The sequence below is a fragment of the Heteronotia binoei genome, chromosome 18, assembly GCF_032191835.1.
Source record: "Heteronotia binoei isolate CCM8104 ecotype False Entrance Well chromosome 18, APGP_CSIRO_Hbin_v1, whole genome shotgun sequence".
NCBI classification, from domain to species: Eukaryota; Metazoa; Chordata; class Lepidosauria; order Squamata; family Gekkonidae; genus Heteronotia; species Heteronotia binoei.
The window spans coordinates 7,848,023-7,864,286 of record NC_083240.1 but is presented as its reverse complement, the minus strand read 5'-3'; the positions used below and the strand labels follow the sequence as shown (position 1 = coordinate 7,864,286).

Below are 16,264 nucleotides of genomic sequence, written 5' to 3'. Positions count from 1 at the left end.
AAGACAAAAGACAAAAAAAAAGTGTTCCAAATGGCAGAGTTAATCTGACACCTTTCCCTCCCCTGTTTACAGCTGCACCAGCAGGACACAGAAGCCAAGAGCAGGCCTACACACTCAGAAAAGCCGAACACAAACTTCACACAAAAGTGAGTTTCAGGAAGCCACAATGTTTAGTTTTGGCGCATTTAGCTAGAGATGATTGCATTACTGTTCTAACGTTCAAGTCTTTGGAGATTTTGGGGGTGGAACCTGAGGAGGGTGGGGTTAAGGGACACAACGCCATAACTGTGGCTCAGAAGTCATATGTGGCTCTTTCATACGTATTGTGTGGTTCTCAAAGCCCCCACTGCCCCCTCAGATGGCTTAGAGAAGGCATTTGTGTCTTTAAATCACTTTTCCAAGAGATCCAAATGGGCAGCCGTGTTGGTCTGAAGCAGTTGAACAAAGCAGGAGTCAAGTGGCACCTTTAAGACCAACAAAGTTTCATTCAGAACGTAAGCTTTCGTGTGATCTCTAAGCACACGTCATCAGACGAGGGGATCAGGTATTGTGGGCCAAGCCAAGCCAGCTGGAGGCTTGGAGAATGCATGCAAAGTCAAAGTTGCTTTCTTTCCACCTCTCCCTCTCCCATCTATTTGCCTGCCTGCCTTCCTGCTCTCAGACATCTGACGTTCATGTCTTGCAGCTCTCAAAGATCTGACATTATTCTGTGTGGCTCTTTTTTTTTTTGTGGCTCTTATGTTAAGCAAGTTTGGCCACCTTGCCATATAGTCCAACTTCCAAATCAGCTATTTTCTCCAGGTAAACTGATCTATAGCACCTGGAAATTGGTTGTAATCATGGGAGATCTCCAGCCACCACCTGAAGTTTGGAAACCCTAACTGAGATCTCTTAAGTCTCCCACCCCATGCTGTTTTTTTCCTGGTAGAGCAGCTGTTTGCTCTTTGGGGGCAAAAAAATAGGGTTCCTATTTAAAGAATAGTTTTTTAAAAATTAAAAAGCCGAATTCCAGTCAAGGAACCCTTAAAGTAGGGTTGCCAGCCTCCAGGTACGGCCTGGAGATCTCCCACTTTTACAACTGATCTCCACCTGACAGAGATCAGCTCCCTTGGAGAAAATGGGCGACATTGTACCATGCGGAGGCCCAGGGGTGGAATTTTTGCAGGAGCTCCTTTGCATATTAGGCCACACACCCTGATGTAGCCAATCCTCCAAAAGCTTACATGGATTTTTTTTTTTGTAAGCTCTTGGAGGATTGGCTACATCATGGGAGTGTGGCCTAATAATGTTCATTTGGGAAGGGAAAGAAGCTGGTTTCCCAACTGCATAAAAAAAAGAGATACAGTTGTTCCAAAAAACCCTCTTATTTCTTTAACTTCAATCCCAAATGTAAATTCATGTAAAAATATAAGACTCATACATCACTGATCAAAATTCAATACTTAAACACCATACACAGTGATTTGATAAAGGATATCCAAGGATGCTCTTGTCAAAACCCAGAGAAAATGAGTTGTCGGCGAGGACAACCAGGAACCAGAATAAATCCAGACCTTAAATACCTTTCCCCATCCATAAGAGCCAATGTAGCTCAACTCTATGATGAGTATCTGACATAGAGTGATGTACACGCCAGCAGTGTTCCCTCTAAGCTGAGTTAGTGTGAGCTAGCTCACAGTTTTTTAGCCTCCGGCTCACACCTTTTTGTCTTGGCTCAGGAAGGATAGCCCCAGAGCAGACTAACTGATGCCAGTAGTTCACGAAGTAGAAATTTTGCTCACAAGACTCCACAGCTTAGAGCGAGCATTGCATGCCAGAGCTCAATTTTTCTCTTTATCTTTCGGAATCACGTGAATCTGGGAAAGCTGTGTTAAGCTAGGTTGATTCAGAGAGTCAAGGTTAGCTAAAACACTCAGGAAGGCTAGGCTGTGATACTCTATCTATTTAGGATTTGATAGTATACCGACATTCCAAAATGCAAAAGTCATGTAAGGCAAAAGACATGTAGAGCATTATCTATACCCAGAAGGTCACATCACATCGTCCTAAAACCTCTACAAAACAGAACCAGAGATTTAACTATAAAGGCTAAGTACTATAGAAATTGAAATAGCATAGGCTTAAGATTCAATCCAACCCTAATTCCACAACAATAGCCATGGGTGGCAATTTCTTCTTATTTAACGACACTTGTTTGGTGTAGTAAGTGCGCGGACTCTTATCTGGGAGAACGGGGTTTGATTCCGCACTCCTCACTCCTCCACTCGCAGCTGCTGGAATGGCTGTGGGTCAGCCATAGCTCTCGCAGAGTTGTTCTTGAAAGGGCAGCCTCTGTGAGAGCTCTCTCAGCCCCACCTACCTCACAGGGTTTCTGTTGTGGGGGAGGAAGATAAAGGAGATTTTAAGCTGCTCTGAGACTCTGATTCAGAGAAAAGGGTAGGGTATAAATCTATAGTCTTCTATAGTTTTTGAGTGTTGTAATGGGATCATAGCTTGACAACCTATTTTCTGTAAGTGCCTGACTGAATCCTTAGCATCTCTCATTAAAAAGATGTTAGGCAACAGAGCTTGCAGGAACTTTCGTCTGAAACCCGGGGAAAACCACCACTCCCAAGTGGAACAGATAGCACCGTCTCAGACGGTTTGATTCAACATGAGCCATCTCTATACGTATCTGTTCTTGGCTTTCTTTTTCACACGATAATCAGCTCTGAGATTCCTCTATGAATGGGAAGGCAAAGATAGCGCAGTTATTTATTAACTAATTACACAAATAAATAACATTAACTGCTTCCCCCACAATCTAATCATGTCAGTCACAGACATACACTGCTGTTAGTAACCAGCTGTCTGTTGATGTCATTGAAGATTTTATGCAACCGCCGCCATCAAAAGTAGTTTCAGCTCTTGGAAGTAAATTACAACATTCTTCGGCAGGAGGAAATTATGGTGTGTGTGTTTTAACCCTATGCCTCTTTGCAATGAGGTTGTATCACAGAGGAGATAAATTCTAGAATAGCCCTCTTAGGGTTGCCACTTTCAACATTCGAATGAGCTGGGAAGCATTTTTAAAATAAAATCTACTCAAGAAAGTGGCCACAAAATAGCCAAAGACCTTGTAATGCTAATACTAATTGGATGGTAAAGTTATTCTGCAGTAGCAGAATGAAACAGGAGTTCAGTGGCAGCTTAAAGCAGGGGTCCCCAACCCCTGGTCCGTGGACCGGTACCAGTCGGTGGCCTGTCAGCAACTGGGCCATGAGTTGTATCATTATTTCATTATATATTACAATGTAGTAATAATAAGAAAACAACATTGGATTTATATCCTGCCCTCCGCTCCAAATTTCAGAGTCTCAGAGTGGCTCAAAATCTCCTTTCCCTTCCTCTCCCACAACAGACACCCTGTGAGGTGGGTGGGACTGAGGGAGCTCTTCCCAGAAGCTGCCGTTTCAAGAACAACTCTGCGAGAGCTATGGCTGACTCAAGGCCATTCCAGCAGCTGCAAGTGGAGGAGTGGAGAATCAAATCCAGTTCTCCCAGATAACTGCACACTTAACCACCACACCAAATTAATAAAGTGCACAACTGTAGCATCCCAAAACCATTGCCCCCCTCCCCGGTCCCTGGAAAAATTGTCTTCCACAAAACCAGTCCCTAGTGACAAAAAGGTTGGGGACCACTGCCTTAAAGAACAGGGTTGCCAGCTGCTGGTTAGGAAATTCCTGGAGATTTGGAGAGTGGAGTCTGAGAGGGCAGAGTTTGAGAAGGCGAGAGACTTCAGTGGGCCATAATGCCATAGAGTCCAAGCTCCAAAACAATTTCCCCCAGGGAAACTGATATCTCTTGCCTGAAGATTAGCTGCAATCCCAGGAAATCTCCAGTCACCGCCTGGAGGCTGGCAACCCTAGATGCTGCTGGATTCTTGTTTTCATCTTTGTAACACACTTCTGGTCAGATGTGCAAAGTTCAGTATGCAAATTCAAGATCACTTAATATGGACTACTTCGTGATAATCATTTTAATTGTCCTGGTGCACTCGCAGCCAGGGGATTATGGGGGAAATGGTTTCTCCTCTCCTTCAGTACATGGTGATATGTGATCTGAAGACACTACGTCTGGATAGCAACAGCTATTTTTGAGAGAGAGGAAGTGGTTTCACAGAGACTTTGTTCCGATGGTAAAACGCTAAAAGAAGCATTTATTTTGCTTTCCTATGGCGTGCAAACATATCTCTTCTGCTGGACTGGTCAACCAAATTGTTTAGAGTACAAAAATTTGCACAATTTTACCAAATGGGGACAAAGTTATGGGCTGCAGTCAGTCTCCAAATCACCTTCAACACCTATTATTTTTCTCCATTCCTGCATTACCAATTGTGGAATATATAAGAAGAGGGAAATTATTTTGGATTATTTCAAACAGAGCAGGTCCCAAAGAACATCAGAATTAATTTTGTGAAGCCAAAAGTGGGTTTAAACATCACGACCTGGCCCTAGGGGCCACTGAATTACCCTTGCCATGCTGGCCTGGGCATGCCTCTTTCCTTTGAGGTGGGGGGTGCTGCTGCTCATGGCAAATTTCATTTGGCATCTTTGTTCCCCTGCCCTCCAGTGCCCTAGGTCTTCCTAGTGGCCAGGCTGCCCCTGTTTCAGCATCGTTGCTCTAATCTGCACAGACAAACTTTTGGAAATTGAATTTAAAAGCATTACGATGTGGCATGAAAGTTGGCTATTGAAAAGCCAAAATATAAACCATTCCACTGGACAAGGATATGTGTAGCGATGCCGATTTCCAGGTGATCTCAAAATTACAACTTATCTCCAGCCAACAGAGTTGACAGTTCCCTTGGAGAAAATGACTGTTTTTCATTTGTATTGTGTGTGTGTGTCTGTATGACTGGAAGTCATGGTTGACTTCTGGCAACCCCTACTGAGGGCTTGGACATTCAAAGAGATGGCTTCTATTGCCTGCCTCTGCCTCCCAGCCCTGGTATTTCAAGGAGGTCTCCCATCCAAGTACTTGCCAGGGTTGGCCTTGCTTAGCTTCTGAGATCTGATGAGATCAAGCTGGCAGCCAGGAAAACGGCTGTTTGGAGTGGTGGATTCTAAGGCATTATACCCTGCTGAGCTCTCTTCCCCTCCCTGAACTCTTTTCCTCTGAGTCTCCACCCACAAGTCTCCAGGAATGTCCCAACCCCGAAATTAGGGTTGCCAGCTTCCAGGTTTTGCCAGCTTCCTGGAGAAAAGGAACTACACTGGTAACTCTACTGAAAAGTATGATACACGTAAGTCATTCATGAATACATCAGAATTAGTCAATACAAATTAATTACAACTCATTGCAACGTATAACAAGCACATACATAAGCTTCCATTAACAATTCGTTGCAGCCAGTGAAAGACTCAGCAAGTATTCAAAAATGTATCAAAGAGCCCGCATGAGAAGGAATGTAATATTTGGTACAGTAAAGTACTCCTGAAGGCGCTAGGAGAATTCCTCTGTGGAGTGTTGTGATGTTGTGACACGCCTCCTAGGTAAATCACCGCGTGTTTCGGTAGCGACCTTCATCTGACCATAATAATTCCATAATATCTGGAACCAATGCTCAAAGTTAACACAAATGCAGTTAGTTAATTTCTCTCAATGGCAATAGGGGTTCTCCTACAGGAGAAACTGACTAACTGCACAACTCGCAGTTGGCAATTGTTTGTGCAATGCTATGTCTGCGTTCCTCTTTATGCACATTTACTTAAGAGTAAGGCCCATTTAACATGGTGGGATTTTATTTCAGAGTAAAAGTGCACAGCACTGAATCTCACGTAGCTCTTTTGGGCCCAGTCCGAGAAGACACGAGTGTTGAGTGTGTAAGACTTGCTTCTGACAAGCCCCCGAAGCAACTTCCTTCAAATGTGCATCTGGGGCAAAGACACTATACGTACCCATAAAAGTCACAATATGCTCGCTATACTACGATTTCTAATTGCTCCACCTCTGTGCTATATTTCTGGAGTGTCTTTGCCCTCAGGAACAGAGAGGATTCTCTCGCACTACTTGTCCTAGATGGCACGAAACCAGAGCTCTTTCCAAATTCCAGCATGGGAACAATAAGAAGCAGCAGACACCCTGGGTATGAGAACAGTAAAAACTGTCTTGCTGGATCCGACCAAGGAACATTTTTTAAAGAAACGTTTCAGGAGTTCCTAAGTGATAAAATCTGTAACGGTGGAGAAATATCTCCCAAAGACTGTTTGCTTACCACTGCAAATCTCCCCCTCCTGTGACTGCATACTGGAGTGTGCTGGTTCAATGGCATACTCTGCATTCAACACGGGGCTCAACACGCCCCGACAGTCTCCACAAGTGAGCCATAAAACATGCCTAGAACCCTCTGTGGCGCACAGGGGCTCTGAGACAAGTGTGCTAAAGGTCTCCGGGACACAGATCACTGCCGAAGGGGTTCTGGGAAGGTTGAAAGCCGCAAGGTCTATGAATCTGTTTGTTTTTGTGAAGAAAATACGCCTCCATTCTTGCCATTGGAATGCATGCGGATTCTTCCCCTGTCTATCTTCACTGCCACTTCCCTCCTTCAGGGAGACAGTTTGGTGTAGTGGTTAAGTGCATGGACTCTTATCTGGGAGAACGGGGTTTGATTCCCCACTCCTCCACTTGCAGCTGCTGGAATGGCCTTGGGTCAGCCGTAGCTTTCACAGGAGTCGTCCTTGAAACGGCAGCTTCTGGGAGAGCTCTCTCAGCCCCACCTACCTCACAGGGTTTCTGTCGTGTGTGTGTGTGTTGGGGGGAGGTAAAGGAGATTGTGACCGCTCTGAGATTCATTGTGTAGGGTGGGATATAAATCTAATATCTTCTTCTTCTGTCCTGTCAGAATTTTAACTGTATGCTCCTTTTACGTGCATGGCACCACAACATATGAACATATATATGAACATATGAAGCTGCCTTCTACTGAATCAGACCCTCGGTCCATCAAAGTCAGCATTGTCTACTCAGACTGGCAGCGGCTCTCCAGGGTCTCAAGCTGAGGTTTTTCATGCCTACTTGCCTGGACCCTTTTTAGTTGGAGATGCCGGGGATTGAACCTGGGACCTTCCACTTACCAAGCAGATGCTCTGCCACTGAGCCACCGTCCCTCCCTTAAACATTATTACTGTTATGAAGGAATCTAGTCAAACATTCTGTTTCCAACAGCGGCAAACTTGCTGCTTCAAGGAAGCTTGCAAGCAGGCAATGAAAATGATGGCCTTTAGCCACTAGTCTGTTCCCAATTATTCAAAGGTAGACTCCCCCTGTATGAGGAGGTTCCATTTAATAGACCCAGTCCTCTGCGGATTTGTCTATTCTTTTTAAAAGGCTATTTAAGCGAGTGGCTTGGTGGCTTCTTTGAAAACAACTTCATTAAATTTTATATAATTTATTAGTTATAATACTTCCGCCTCATTCTTTAGTCCTGAAGCCTACAGAGTAGCTTTCAATATCCATAAAACATCAACAATACATACACAAAAAGTCAAAACAAGGAGAATGGGTAAAGCAACCTGCAATAGTAGTAGTTGAAATACTTGCTGAATTAGCCAAACCAACAACTTAACATCAGTTAACGTAGCCCAATGGCCCACCCAAGTAAAGTTGTTTTAACCAGTTTCCTGGGAACCAGAATTAGGAGAGAAAAGTGCCTGTTGAGGGACTGGCAGGAAATGGCCTTCGTAGGGTTGCCAGAGCCAGACTGGAAAACCCCTGGTGATTTGAGAATGGACTCTGGGAGAACAGCCATCTCAGTGGGGAAGAGTGCCATACAATTTACACTCATAGCAACTGATCTCTGTAGTCTGGAGATGAGCTGTAATTCCAGGAGATCCCCAGGTCCCACCTGGAGGCTGGCATCCCTATGAGATTTGCATTCACACCAACTGAATGTCTGCGGGTGGGGGGTGGAATATGGAACAGGGCTTTTCCGGATGACCTAAGCCCAGGGCTTTTCTTGAGCAGGAACACAGTTCCAGCTGGCTTGGCATCAGGGGGTGTGAACTAATATGCTAATAAGCCTCTGCTAGGCTTTTTCTACCAAAAAAGCCCTGCCTAAGCCCATGTTGGAGAAGGTTCCTTGGTCCCAAACTACTCTAAAAAGTCAAACACAGACCTCTGAATGACACATAATTTCTTTAGTCCCTGTCGTGTCATGGATGTATAGGGCAGGGGTGGCCAACGGTAGCTCTCCAGATGTTTTTGACTACAACTCCCATCAGCCCCAGCCAGCATGGGAGTTGTAGGCAAAAAACATCTGGAGAGCTACCGTTGGCCACCCCTGTATAGGAAAATGCATAGATTACGATCTCTGTGCCCCTTTGAAAAGGCTTTGACAGTTTCCAGATCACGTTATTCTGCAAAACTGCTGAGTACACCACCTTTGCTAAGAAACATCAGGTTGCAACTTGCCACATGTGAATACATATTTTGAAGACTTCAGTTTATACCCCCAGATTTCTTCTTCTGTCTGGAGCTCTACCTGAGTGGCTTTAGAGGTATTATAGCCTTAAACAAAAACCCACTATTTGTCACTAGTCTTGCAGTTTTGGGCTATATCTAGCCTTGCACAGCTGTAGATTACGGTTGGCAGCTCTGGGTTGGGAAAGACCAGGATGTTTGGGGGTGGAGCCTGGGGAGGGCAGGGTTTGGGAAGGGGAGGGACCTCAGCAGGGTATAAAACCATAAAGCCCACCCACCAAAGCAGCCGTTTTCTCCAGAACAGCTGATTTGGTCACCTGGAGATCTATAACAGCAAGAGATCTCCAGTTGCTACCTGGAAATTGGCAACCCTAATAATACTTTTTTTACACTGGTCTTATAAATTCCTGGAGTTTCAGGAAGGATTTCCCCTACAATCTACAGCAGGGATGGGGAACCTTTTTTCTGCCAAGGGCTATATGGATATTTATAACATCATTCGCGGGCCATAAAAAATCATCAACTTAAAAAACAGTGCTCCACCAAGGGAGAATGATTCAGGCCAGCAAAATTAATGCAAATAATTGTTTTTTCTATTTGAAGTCATGTGAGGAGAGCCTAATCTGGCGCACACACACACACACACACGGCCCGCCACCCTAAGCAAATGCATAGGTCCAGGGCTTTTCAGTAGAAAAAGCCCAGCAGGAACTCAGTAGCATATTAGACCACATCCCCTAATAGTAGCATATTAGGTCACACACTCATTAGCATATTAGGCCACACCATCTGGGATAATCAAGTGCAAACTGAACTGTGACAGTAACTTTCCAGACCCTGCAGCAATTCTGTCCAGCCAGCCAGGCCCCAGGGAGGCTGCCGCACAGTACATCTGGGCCCTGTGATCCTTGCCTGGCCCTCGGGAGGCTGCTGCACAGCACAGCTGGGCCCCACGATCCTCGCTGGCCAGCCAGGCCCCAGAGAGGCTGCCACATGGCTCGGTTCGGCCCAGCAATCCCCGAAGGCCACACCAAGTGACCTTGAGGGCATATATGGCCCTCAGGATGGAGGTTCCCCACCCCTGATCTATGGTATACCATATAGCAGAGGTGGTCAAAGTTGCTTAACATAAGAGCCACATAGAATAAATGTCAGATGTTTGAGAGCTGCAAGACAGGAGGGAGGGAGGGGTGAAAAGAAAGCAACTTTAACTTTAAATGCATTTTCCAAGCTGCAGGCTAGCTTGGCTCGGAGAAGTGATTTAAGAGACAAATGCCTTCTCCAAGCTGGTGGACAGGGCAGTGGGGGTTTTGAGAGCCACTCAATATGTGTGAAAGAGCCATATGTGGCTCCCGAGCTGGAGTTTGCCCTCCCCTGCCATAGAGTCTGTTCTCCAAAGTTGCCATTTTCCCCAGAGGAATTGATAACTGGCAAGCTTACTGGATATAGCTTCTTGATCAAGCAAAGGGAAATGCACAGTGAAATTATCTGGGGGGAAATTGTTGCTTTTAACAACCGAGAAAGTTGACAGCACTGGCTCAGAAAAGTCAAGGTGCACAATTTACACAATAGGACGTTGCATTTGTTGAAAAGTTTGTATAATGTCTTAAACATGCCATTGCTTTTATTGTTTGGTTTTGCAATCTGCCAGACTCCTCATCAGTGTGGTACAGGAAGTGATGATGGCATGGGAGGAGGGGCACGTTCTCACTTCCCATGGTATCCCATCATGCAGTTTTTCATACAACAGCATTCATGTCTTGGGGTGGTTAATCCCAAGATTAGGAAAGGAGGAGGGAAGTGCATGAACCATGATCAGAATCCTCCATTTTGCAACTTAATGCCTCTCAAACTGGGAGCCATATGTGAAATAAAAAGGTAAAGGTAGTCCACTGTGCAAGCACCAGACATTTCCGACTCTGGGGTGGTGTCGCATCATGACGTTTTCATGGCAGACTTTTTACAGGGTGGTTTGCCATCGCCTTCCCCAGTCATCTACACTTTCCCTCCAGCAAGCAGGGTCCTAATTTTACTGACCTTTTAAGGATGGGAGGCTGAGTCAACCTGGAGCCAGCTACCTGAACCAGCTTCCGCTGGGATCGAACTCAGGTCGTGAGCAGAGCTTGGACTGCAGTACTGCAGCTTTACCGCTCTGCACCATGAGGCTTCTTATATGTGAAATAGAATCAGTAAAAGTACCTGCACATGGGTACGAGGTGGCGGCGGCCCCTGAATAGTTTGCATTTTCCAAGCACCACATGCTCATTTTAGTTGATTTCACACCTCTGAATTGTCCTCTTTTTTTTTTGTCCAGTCACTAATGAATGCAAAACTGGATTGTATGCATATGTCAGTGGAATTGCGTAACTACCAGTCCTTGTGTTGAAAGTATTGGTCAGCTCATCCTAAAGCAATTCTGCATACATGTCCTCAGTTTCAGGCTTAGAAACACACAGGAAGATTCCCCAGGTCTGTGCCTCACCTGGGAACACTGAAATTTAGAGCGGGCACTTAGATGCCTGATTTTATTGAGCTTTATTGTCACCTAGGAATGTGAGCTATTTGTCCCCATCTCCCATTTACACAGTCATTTAAGCAGATGGGAGGGGTGTGGGCAGAATCTATCTAGAGTCAGATTAAGCATGGTGCGAGTTTAGGTGGGGGAAGGGAAACCTGGAATGGAAGGGGGGAATTCCCAGGGGGTGGGGGGCTGCCATTCAATTGTCAACTTTTGTAAAAGCAAACAACAATTACAAAGAGCAAAATCTAAGCAGGAGTACTGTTGTGAAGACCTGCATTTATTTTGAATTTTTTTTAAAAAAACAGTTCAACAGTAGCATGAAGTTCATAGCATAGGCCTAAAATGCAGGGTTCTGACATCCAAATATTCCTTTGTGTCAAGATCACAGTTTAAACATGACAGAGTTCCTACACGGATAGTGTTTCCGTATAAGAAATAGCATGCTTCAATAGGGATTACATGCGACAGTCACGTGTAATTAAATGGTACGTACTTGTAGCAAAACAGGTATGTGCAACAATATCCATGCACTATGCATGCTTTTTCCTTTATGAGATTCTGTTGCTTTAGGAAAAGTGCAGGAAAGCATGACTGTACCAGTGGAAGTTTGAAAATGGCCAACTAGATCACAGTTCTGTAGGAAGGTATGGTTAAAATAGGATTACCATCTTTTGAAAAGCAAAATTTCCCAACTGACTACTTCAAACAACTATGACAAATCTCATTTTAAATACCCCTGCTCTTTAAGCTGTGATAATTGTTCCTAACTAGGAATATTCCTAACTTTCCAACCCCAGAAGAGGACAATTTCATCACTTAAAAAAAAAAAAAAAAGCCCAAAAGAGGACCAACGCGCATTCTCTCAAAAGAGATTATCTGGTACCCCTAGTTAAAAGAACACAGTTCCTCATATAGCTAACATCTCTTGTTTCTGTTCCTTTTAAATTAACCCCTGTGGGGCTCTGCTGTATGCAAACTATTTTGTTACGAACATGCCATAGTTAACAACAGCAGTAAACATTGGGCGGGGGGAGCAATGAATTCCCCCACAAAAGTTCTGAGACTGGGAACTTTTGCCTATAGGGAAGGGAAAGAGTCCACGAAACACTGAAATAAAATTCAAGCAGCGCCACTAGCCAGCCTCCAGAGAATAAAACCAAATGTAGTTTAAAATGGAAAAAGCTGCCTCCTTTAAAAAAAAAAACAAAACCCAGAACTTCACAAAATCCTGTACTCTAGAAATTGTAAAGTTTCCAAAGCCCAAGAAAATTGCAGACCTTCAAGTGACTGACTTCTCCTAGGGAAACCCAGAGAGTAAAAGCAGTTCCTTTGGGAAGGTAACACAAAGACAAAGTGAATCCTTAAGAAAAGAAGGGGGGGGAGAGAGAATACCTTCATGTTAGGCTTAAAACAAAGATTCCGGCATACTCACTCTTTCCTGAGCGAAGGCTTTCTGGAGAAAGAGTATCTGAACCTCCCAGGTGTCTGGGGAATACAAGCCATATTCCCCATGTTGCGAGCGACTGCTTCAATCCAGGAACAGCTGGGAGAAAACAGAAGGCAGGCGGGCAGGCAGAGCAGACGGGGCGCCTGCAAAGCCAGGGAGGTGTGTGTGTGTAGCTTTTGAGTGTGTCATGCATACATTCCCCACTTCCGTCTGCAGGGTGACTCTTATGGGTGTGAGCTTGGGAGCAAACAGCTCTTTTTCGCCAGGGGCTGTTTTCAGGCTGAATTCTCACTTCCCCGCTCCTCTGATCTGATAGTGAAGTCACTCTCTCACACACAGGGAAAACTAGTAAAGAAGTTTGTTTCGGTTTCTCCCCAGGTGGACTGGAGAGACCACTTCAGATCTATCTCTGCCACTCAGTCGCAGGCACTTTACAAGTGAGGCACAAGGACAGCTGAATCTTTTGGCTTCTTAAAAGATTAATGTGTTTTTATTAAGACATAAGCTCTCGTGGACTAGAGGCCACTTCATCTAGTCTGCTGCTGTATGTTAACAACTGTTTTACAGTTACTCCATAACAAAACCTATTTAGACCAATCAGCTTTTTTTTTTGTAGCAGGAACAGGGCCTACTTCAGGGGGTTGTAGCCTAATATGCAAAGGAGTTCCTGCTACCAACAAAAAAAAGCCCTGAAACCAATAGACTACATAGGTTTGCATTGTTCATGCATGTCCCGAGACTTCTTATTTTCCCGAGACTTCTTATTTTCTCTGCAATAGGCTAACAGAGCTACCAAAGTGAGATATTAACACACACACGTACACACCCCGACACTGGCAATTTCACCTCTAGAGAGGTGGAGAAACGTCGACTGAGGTGGAGAGAGCTTGGAGAAACGTCGACTGAGGGGTGACATGATAGAGGTTTACAAGGTAATGCATGGGATGGAGAAAGTAGAGAAAGAAGTACTTTTCTCCCTTTCTCACAATACAAGAACTCGTGGGCATTCGATGAAATTGCTGAGCAGACAGGTTAAAACGGATAAAAGGAAGTACTTCTTCACCCAAAGGGTGATTAACATGTGGAATTCACTGCCACAGGAGGTGGCGGCGGCCACAAGCATGGCCACCTTCAAGAGGGGGTTAGATAAAAATATGGAGCAGAGGTCCATCAGTGGCTATTAGCCACAGCGTGTGTGTGTGTATATGTATATATATATGTGTGTGTGTGTGTGTGTGTATATATATATATATATATATATATATATATATATATATATATAGCCGCTGTGTGACACAGAATGTTGGACTGGATGGGCCATTGGCCTGATCTAACATGGCTTCTCTTATGTTCTTAGAGTTCCCTCCAACATTTCCCAGATGGAAATAGAGATTTTTTAAAAAAATGTGTGTAGGTACACGCCTGGGAGCGCGGCCAGCTCTGCCACTAGGCAATTGCCTAGAGCGCTGGCATTCTGGGGCTGCCAAATTGGGTGCCCCAATGTGACACTGTGATGTAATCAGTGCGGGGGTGGGGCGGAGAGGTTAATAATAATAATAAATTTTATTTATATCCCGCCCTCCCCGCCTAGGCAGGCTCAGGGCGGCTAACAACATATTCATACAAAAGTTATACAATAATTTTAAAATCAGCATTATCTTAAAAACCATTCTAGATTACATTCGACATAATTTAACAGTAACTGTGGTGTTCCTGGCACTATTCTATCTGTTTGCATGATGGCGAAGATCACTGAGACAAAAGTCACTTTGGCGGATCCATCAGTGCGGCGATCCTTAATCAGCAGCCTGCAAAGGCCAACCTAAAAAGGATGGTCTTGCAGGCCCTGCGGAATTGGTCAAGACTCCGCAGGGCCCGCACGTCTTCCGGGAGCTGGTTCCACAGGCATGGAGCTGCAACGGAGAAGGCCCGTGCGCGGGTGTTCTGCAATTTCGCCTCCTTTGGCCCAGGGATAGTCAGCTGGTTCTTCCCTGCTGACCTCAGTGCAGTGCTCTCTGGGGCTCGTATGGGGAAAGCTTTGCCAAGGGTTAGCTTTGCCAAGGGTGCCAGAGAGTCTAGGGCTGGCCCTGCCTGGAAGCCACGCTGACCTCTGGTGACTGACCCCTACTGGGGGCCTGGAGGATATTCAGAGAGGTGGTTGAACAGATTCTATCTCTTGCCTCCCAACCGGGAATTTCAAGGAGGACTCCCATCCAAGTACTAAACCAGAGTTGACCCTGTTCAGTTTTTGAGATCTGATGAGACTGGGCTTGCCTGGGCTATCCAGGTGAAGGCTGAAAAAAAAGGGTGGCATAAAAATGTAATAAACTGGTAAGATGCTCCACACCAGAATCCCCGCTTTGTGTGGAAAACAGAGAATTGGCAATTGTTCCAGACGGCTTCAAAGGGAAGTGAGCCCAGAAGCGGCCAGAAGATGCCCCCCGGGGACAAGTGTATGAGATGTAGCCATAAGGGACCTCCAATTGAGGCAAGGAGCGGGTTTCACCATGGGGGGTTGGAGGGAAGTGACAAACACATCCTGCAAAAACCATCGCCACAAAAGCTGCAAGGCTGCGGGTGAAGCAAACTCCTTCATGAGAACACTCTGCATTTGGAAGGGTCAGCTGCCCAGCAGTTGGGTCCATATCCTCCTAGGGGGATTGTTTGAAACCAGTTTGTAGAACTTGGCTTTCCCTCCAGCATCCCTCAGAACAGGGCGCTTTTTTAAAAACAGGAACGCACCAGAACGCAGCTCCAGCTGACTTGGTGTCAGGGGGTGTGACCTAATATGCAAATAAGTTCCTCCTGGGCTTTTTCTACTAAAAAAGCCCTGCCTCCAATCACACGGGATATATGCACCTACATCTTTCTCAGTGCCTACTTGCCTACAAAACAGCCCATGCCACAATACCTTGTTGAGTTTCTGAGATTCCCTTAGCCTTTCCTTCTAATCTCCTTGTAGCTGTAGATCCACACAACAACTTGCCTGGAATTTGCTTTTTTAAGAGAACATTGAATCCCCATTGACCAAACTGAGCTTTATGTTGGAGGAAATAGATTTCGGCAAAGTCTTCTAGCCGCAGAACGGCCCCAGCGGGATCCCGAAGAATCTGTAGAAAGGTAACTAACCGCCTAGCTACTGTACCTAACATCTGTCCATAACTGTAAAAGCTTCATCAAAATATTTATAGCTGTATCAATTCCAAGCACGTATCTAAAGTAAAGGCAAGCTTGAGAAGCAAGGATGGGTTGAAGGGAAAGCGTGGTCTACTGGTGGAACAGTAGGCCCAGGCCTCATTTTGGCAGGAGCTCACAGGAGCAGAGCTCCAGAGGAAAGGAAAGGAAAGGAAAGGTCCCCTGTGCAAGCACCAGTCGTTTCCAACTCTGGGGTCACGTTGCTTTCACAACATTTTCACAGGAGACTTTTTACGGGGTGGTTTGCCATTGCCTTCCCCAGTCTTTTACACTTTCCCCCCAGCAAGCTAGGTACTCATTTTACTGACCTCAGAAGGATGGATGGAAGGCTGAGTCAATCTTGGGCCGGCTACCTGAATCCAGCTTCTGCCGGAATCGAACTCAGGTCATGAGCAGAGAGTTCAGACCACAGTACTGCAGTACTGCTGCTTTACCACTCTGCCCCACAGGGCCAGAACCTCTATTTTATTGTGCTCTTTCTTATCTCCCCCCAAAATACTTGCTCCTGGGCTTCATTTTTCAACCAACTGGGAGAATTTTGCTGAACTCTTAAGATTTGACAAACTTTCTAATATTGTTCTCCACAAAAAAATGGGAAAATAACCAAAACAGACAAATGGAAATCTTCCTCGTGCCAC

General features: G+C 45.2%; 1 protein-coding gene across 1 annotated transcript in view; it reads right to left on the bottom strand.

Annotated features, from left to right (window-relative positions):
- The window catches only part of PLEKHN1 (pleckstrin homology domain containing N1), an 82,801-nt gene extending 70,225 nt beyond the window's left edge, over positions 1 to 12,576 (bottom strand). The window contains exon 1 of the mRNA XM_060259409.1: positions 12,417 to 12,576. Within this exon, the coding sequence (XP_060115392.1) occupies positions 12,417 to 12,496 (80 nt within the window). The 5' untranslated portion in view covers positions 12,497 to 12,576. The remainder of the gene's footprint in view (positions 1 to 12,416) is intronic.
- Positions 12,577 to 16,264: the final 3,688 nt, after the last annotated feature.